Raw genomic sequence first — 7,495 nt, forward strand, 5'->3', positions numbered from 1 at the left:
TGAAACAACATACAGAACTACCAAATGTTGCTATAAGTTTGATTGCATCATATAATAATTGCTGTTAATAGTGTTCATCGACTGTTTGATCACATCTTTAATTGATTTCTCCGTACATTTCTGCCATATGTACATAAACTGACAAGTCACCACTGATAAGCTACTACTAAATATTGTAGAAACTTAATTTTTGGTAAAGTGGCTTTGCAACGATTTGTATCGTAAAAAGCACTATACAAATACACTTGAATTAAATTGAAAATTGAATAAATGAGTGAACTGAGACTGCTGTAGACACTAATGCACTTGATACAGTTTTGGCCGACTGTTTATTTCCAAAAATCCAAATAAACCCTGTTAAAACCAGTGCAACATTTCCAGACCGGATTAGCAAATAATCTTCCTCATGGCCCTTAAAGCCTGGCCTGTCTCCAACCAATGTATTGATCAGATGATTGATTAAGTAAAAAATTAATAACCACCTTAGAGGGGACAATAGAACACAGATGCTTCACAAAAACACAATTTCATCAATTTGCCTCATCTGATGTTGTGAGCCAGTTATGATGAGTTCACAGTCACACTGCACGATTTTCAAAGACGTCGCATCACTGTTGGATTCACACTGAACGACTATCTGGGGTAGCATTCAGTTGTTGCTGTTTAAAACCAGTGCAACATTTCCAGACCGGATTAGCAAATAATCTTCCTCATGGCCCTTAAAGCCTGGCCTGTCTCCAACCAATGTATTGATCAGATGATTGATTAAGTAAAAAATTAATAACCACCTTAGAGGGGACAATAGAACACAGATGCTTCACAAAAACACAATTTCATCAATTTGCCTCATCTGATGTTGTGAGCCAGTTATGACGAGTTCACAGTCACACTGCACGATTTTCAAAGACGACTATCTGGGGTAGCATTCAGTTGTTGCTGTGTTCACACTGCACGATGGAACGACGACAGGAGGTTACACACTGCATGACTTTACAATAGGAAGAATCGCCAACAGCTCTGTCTGGTGCAAGCATGCCAAATATTTCACGGGCGTCGGCGACGCATCGGCGATTCCCTCAGATCACGTCTTTGATAATTCACACTGCGTGATTGTCACTAGTGTGAAAGAGCACCGATTTGCCTCCGATTTCGGGCATTTCGCAAAACCTGTCGGCGAGGGAAAAATCGGGCTAAAATCGTGCAGTGTGAACTCGGGCATTACACACAGTCATTTACTGTTTAATAAGCAGTGCTAAAGAGGACTTCAGATGGAGGTAACAGCTTATAACAGGAAGGATAACAAAGGAGGGGTCCAAATATGGCAATCGACAAAATTATTATGAGAGGAGAGAGGTCGTTCTCTAATTTCTCAGAAACTAACCTCTTTATTGTAAGAATAGCAGCCAAATCAATGTACTCAGAGCTGCAGTGACTCATTTTCATGTCTTCATGGGTTCAGAGAGAAATCATCTAAATCAGAGAGAAATTATCTAATAAAAAAGAGCTACACTTGTGAAAAAGAAGTGTTAATTGTATTGTCTGCAGTGCACTTCAAATTGTAAAAATGTGTTGTTAAAAAAGGCAAATAATATAATAGTAGTGATTTAATGTTATTAAAATGTTAAATATAATGTTAAAGTACATTTTAAATCATTGTTTTAATAATATGTTGTCAGGCCTTTAAGAAGTAAATGTATTTTGATGTAACATGCTTGATTGTGATTTTAACTGTAGTGTGATATTCAAATATTATGTTTAAAGTTAATATATTTTAAAGGTACTGAACTGCCACTTCATGACGGGAAATGTGTAACAACAAATATATTAAAATACATGAAATACAAGATTCAAATGACTTTAAATGGTTAAATGCTTGTCAGTATATTCAGAAGTACACTTTTTTAACCAAATTTCAAATAATTATGAAATGACATATAAAGATGTACTTACGTGGGTCAAAAGCACTCAAAATATAAACTAAATTAAACTAAAAACTATACATTTGGTTCGAATATATGCTAATAAATAGTAAATTCTTTTAAATGTATTTTCATAATAAACACTGCTTAAAAGTGTGCTAAAGCATGCTTATTTTTCACAAGGGCACATAGCCCTGTGTTGGTATAAAAGTTAATCTAACCATAAATACTGAATACACATGCAGCGAGTGAGCTGAAGGTATAAAACCCTCTTCAGATAGCTGAGCGAGGCGCTTGTGAATGGATTGCTGTTCACTCAGCCACGTAACGTCTTTTCTCTAGGAGGGCAAACACCCACTACAACTGGATGTGGCAGAAGAGAGAGGATTTATGGTCCCATTGACTCGGTCCCTCTCTTCCTCCATTATATCCTCCTGTCTTTTTGTTGGCCCCAGGGGCACAGGCTGCCAGGATGTATCAGTATATCTATTGATGACGGCCGACGGCTGTGTTCTGCAGGCAGATGTCCTCCCCTCCACTGGGTAAAACCACAGTAAAAAAACCCTCTGCTCTTTGATACCTCACCCAGCCCTCCAAACATCTGCTAATCATTGGCACTGGAGATCTCAAAACCAATGCTCTGCACAGCTCAACAATGCCTTTATGATCAGGCCTAAAAATAGCCTGCTTTGTTCTTTATTTGCTCTGAAGTTCTAGGTGAGAAAAAAGCCTCAGTATTGCTTATATACTGCCATGAAACTGATCGTGAACCATTTCTGTCAGCTTGTTGAGGTTTGCTATTACTTTGTGACTGGACTTACAAAGCAGATTAAGTAAAATCCCATCGACATTGATGGAGGGAACTAGAGAGCAGAATACTCAAAACAATCTCATAGCAATTTGTAACTATTTTACAGTTTGGTGAATTGGTGGCTAATTTGTATGATCTTATTTGTGGGTCTTCGTGCAATCTGCTTATGCACGGTTATGTTTAGGGGTTGACCTTCATGCTTGTTTTTTGGTCTAAAAAACATTTTCATACGATTAACATGGTACAAATGCAAGGATCATTGGAAATATGTGCTTGTGGCATTGTTTCTACCTTATTGCATGTTTTGCAAAAGTTTCAAAGCACAATTTCCAGTGAGTGGCGCTAAAACGCGTGTTCAATACGTGACCATGGCCATGTTTTTATTATGATGGTTCAGGCACGTATTGCTGCATTTTTATTACGTTGCTTCATGTATTTATTGCGCCGGTTCAGAATGCAAATGTCTTGTTGGAAATACCCGCTACGCCAAACCCAACCCTAAACCTACCCGATAGTGTTAACGAAAGCAAAAGTGATATAAAAACACATTCGCTGATGCAACCGTGCTATTTTACCTTTCTTCTACATGGGTTTGAGCTGTTGTGTCAAACTGTAGTTTCACAGGATTCATACCGGAGCATTTCAGCAAACCTCGAGTCAGGAAACCCATACGTATGAAGCTTCATATGTGACAATAACGTTCAATAGTAATAGTTTTTAAAGGTGGGGTAAGTGATTTCTGGTAGCCAATGTTGACATTTGAAATCACCAAAACAAACACGCGCCTACCCCAAAAGGGTCTCGCCCCTATTTTGATAGCTCCGCCCCACACATACGTACGCAACTCAGGTAACGATTAGTACTGTGAAACAAAGCAAAACCAATCTTACACTGTGTCTACATCGGACGCGAGTGGGTTGTTATGACCCAGCGGTTGGGTTCAAAACAACCCAACCGCTGGTTCAAAACAACACAATAGCTGGGTTTGTCCCTTTTTAACCCAGCGCTGGGTTATATTTAACCCAGCATTTTTTAGAGTGTACATATATATGGTTTACACTGGACATGACAAATCCCCGACAGAAAACTGCTGCTGCGTTCTATTCATGACGTATTGACACAAATTTCAGATGATTTTCAACGGTCGCTTTGTCGCGTCCAGTGTACTAGACAGACTTTAGCTGTTGCGGCGCAGACACGGTGTTACTCACCTATCGAGAAGAAACAAAGCAACCTCAGCGTCCGATCGCAGGCCTTCCGAGTTCTCTCCAGCGCTGGAAAGTTGATCCGATATTTACACTGGTCCTACTTCTTGCCTTATTGCTTTAAGACTTCTTTTGTTCCGCAGACGTTTTCCGCTTTTGTTTTTTATCCGCCATCTCTATCTTTCTGTCGCTCGGCTCGGCTAATGTCCGTCCCGTGCACTGAACGCTCTCTCCTCCACATCATGAGTAGACACGCCCCTTACTGCTGATTGGCTACAAGTTTGTTTTGCTACTCGGCCCGAATCAGTTTTCTAAAGCGTTTTTGAAAAATAGCTTACCCCACCTTTAAACCTCGCAGCACAGTAAAATTGTCATAACATAATATTGTGCAAGGAATTGTGTGAAAATTCGGCTTCATTAATCAAAACTCTGGCCCTGTAAATCATAATTTGTGTGAAAAGAAATAAAAGTTCAGTCAGTGTTCTACTGCCTCTTCTGATCATTTCAACTGGAAACTGCAGTGATTCATACGTATAGGTACGTTTTTGAGTTTTGCAGAAATGTAAATAGATGCACGTATATCCAATGAGCCTGGCTAGCACAAATTCATACATATCACCACCTTTAAAATAGCTATGTTTTCTCATGAAATCAGGTTGGAATATCATAGAAACTTTGTTGTGGCCACCTAGAACTCACTATCAACCATAAATCAACACCCTGACAGTCACCAACAGAACTTTATTATGGTAGCAAGCTCTGCAAAACCATGAAAGAAAATCTTCAGAAATGTACAAATCTGGTTCAATCTGTCAACATTTCCTCGCTTCCAATATCCAGGAGTTCCAACTGTTTTTGTGAGTTTACTCCGAAGCTCTTTGTTATTTATCAGCTTGTGCTTGCAGCTCCAAAACGGAGATACTTCACACACTTCCTCCAAAGAACCTCACCTTGAACCTCACTCACATTCAAAAGACAAGTGGAAAAAACAAGTTTTGTGCGTTTCGTGTTATGCAGTAGTCGTACATGTGTGTGCGCATGAGAGATTGTAATGTACCAGCATCCTGACCTACAGCCCACCGTGTAAAGGGTTCATGCATCACTCCTCAGCAGGGGTCTTACAGCTTAGACCACTTACTTAAACATTAGCATTTCTACCAGCCATTTCCTCTCTATTAGCTCCAGAGATGCTGCACATGATACAAGGTCTTGCCTCTATTTTGACCTGGTGTCCACTTTTAGACGTCAAGGGTTGTTGTGACATCATTGCTAATATATGACAACTGCACTCAACTCAAAAGACACATTATAAATATGTATGTCCACTCTGCAAAGACAATATGAACAACATAAATACTTATATGTTACAAGGAAATTGCTTGTTACAAATGTGCATATGGCAACAATTATAGAATCGCCAGACCTAAAATCCGTAAACTCCTGACTCCAATCTTCCTAACATAAAGACCAACACTCGTCCAACACTCGAAAGCAAAGAGCTTTTACACAAATGACACATATTAACAGAGGAGTGTTTGTAATTAGCTTCTTTCCAATCACCGTCCCATGAGCCCAGCATGAAGCCCAGTTAAGGATATAAAAGTGACAGTGATTTGACACTTAGTCTTAATATATGACAACGAGCCAGCCATTTTGTGCGTTACAGCATGCAAATGAATAACCACAATCCTGAGAAATAATGCATGAGAAGTTATCAAGCAGCTGTGTGGTGCTGTTCAGGAGATATGTGCTGGGCTGGGCTGGGCTTTCAGACTAAAGCTCATTGTAACTGTCAATCAAAACAGGATAACGGTACTAATGCTCAGCATCCCCATCACACAACCCTGCACTTCAAGCATCCTTAAACCACAAAATGCCATGGTTTATCCCATTAGTTTCAGTTTGGGTCTCATCTTTTTCTTTAATCTTCTATTAAGTTTATATATATATATATACAGTATAGAGGAAGTCATTCATATGATAATCTTTTCCTAGTGAACTTCAAATCTTTCCACATGCCTCACAGTGCACTCTACGCAATTGACTGCTACCTGTAAATCCCCTCAAATAGAGGATAAAGAATACTTGCCAGTGTTTGAAGGACCCTCATTTGTCTGAATGTGACCCTCCTATTGCTTCAGCTTATGTCTAACAGGCTCTTGGATTTGTGGTTGAACGCAATGATTTAACCAGTCGATAATATAGATGTTAGACGTCTATATGTATATATATATATATATATATATATATATATATATATATATATATATATATACAAAATAATATAGCCTAATAAAGTTGAATACATGAGAAAAAATAAGTATTAACTAAAAATGCATTAAAAGAAATTCAAAATAAGATTGCAGAGCTGTGAAAAAATAAATAAAATGAGCATTGGTAAATTAAAGAGGAATACATAAGGTAACTGGGAGTTAAACGTCATGCAAATGATGCATAGAAATGATGAAAAAGTCAAACTAATAGCGCCGATAATTGTGATATGAGCCAGCGTTTCTGCAGAGATCACGGTCCCTCCAGCTCTCCTCTCATCGTACCTGCTTTGAAGAAGGCATCCGTGTCTGGATCATTGGGTCCGTCCTCCGCCGCTTCAGCAGAATTCATCTTTCCTCTTAGATCTCACAGTTCAAGATAACGGGGAATATATCCAGATTCAGCGCTCCATCATCTCTATATGTCTGTGTTTTGACGGCACAGCCCTCGCCCAGAGCGACAAAGCGCAGCTCTGCATCGGCTGCTATTGTCTCCAGATGCGCCTCTCCTCCTCAGATCGCTCTCTTCGCTTCTTCTGAGTCGGTTCTTTTGAACCGGTTCACCAAATCACTGGTCGACTCTTTCGCGAATTGGTCTGATCCGGTCGGAGCGGTTCTCAGAAAGAGAGAGAAAAAGAAAATATCAAAAGACAGAATTGTGGCTGTGCATAGGTGCTATTTACAGATGAAAAGTTTTGATAAGTTATCTTGTCCGACAAAGAGATTTAAGGCAAAACATTGTAGTATTAGAAACAAGAGAATAATTAGCCTAATGTGAGCAATTTTCAACTTGCAAAGAAAAGCAAATGAAACAGGACTTCATGTTACATTAGTCTCACTTAGTGTGAATTATAAAACACATCGAAACTGAATGCTGTGGATTAGCCTAAAGTAGGCTGACTTAATCAAAACAGTATAAAGAAATACGGTGCATATATCGGCATGTATTGTTTAAAGATTTTCACATTGTCACTTGGGTACGGGTGTGACGTAAAAGTACCGATGAATCTTTTCTGAATGAACTGCTCAAAAGAACCGATTCGCGAAAACGAGTCGGAGCAGCTCAACACAAAGCGGCGCGCGGGCTGTGTGTGTCAGATGGGAAAGAGCTGGGGGTGGCATGAATCCTGCAGCGTGTCAGCGGGCGTGTTGGTCACTCTTTTCCTCTCTTATAAATATTTTCTTTAAAAAGTTAACGAGTTATTTTAGAAACCTAAGCACACTCATTTAGATGGCCTCCCGAAGCGCCAGAGACTGTGTTTGCGGCTGTGGATTGTAGGCTGTTTTTCC

General features: G+C 39.4%; 1 protein-coding gene across 1 annotated transcript in view; it reads right to left on the reverse strand.

Annotated features, from left to right (window-relative positions):
* The window catches only part of LOC107588258 (kalirin-like), a 266,216-nt gene extending 259,532 nt beyond the window's left edge, over positions 1-6,684 (reverse strand). Inside the window, exon 1 of the mRNA XM_016276291.1 lies at positions 6,491-6,684. Within this exon, the coding sequence (XP_016131777.1) occupies positions 6,491-6,557 (67 nt within the window). The 5' untranslated portion in view covers positions 6,558-6,684. The remainder of the gene's footprint in view (positions 1-6,490) is intronic.
* Between the last annotated feature and the right edge of the window lie 811 nt (positions 6,685-7,495).

This window comes from Sinocyclocheilus grahami, unplaced genomic scaffold (assembly GCF_001515645.1).
Source record: "Sinocyclocheilus grahami isolate Dianchi unplaced genomic scaffold, SAMN03320097.WGS_v1.1 scaffold100.1, whole genome shotgun sequence".
Lineage (NCBI taxonomy): Eukaryota > Metazoa > Chordata > Actinopteri > Cypriniformes > Cyprinidae > Sinocyclocheilus > Sinocyclocheilus grahami.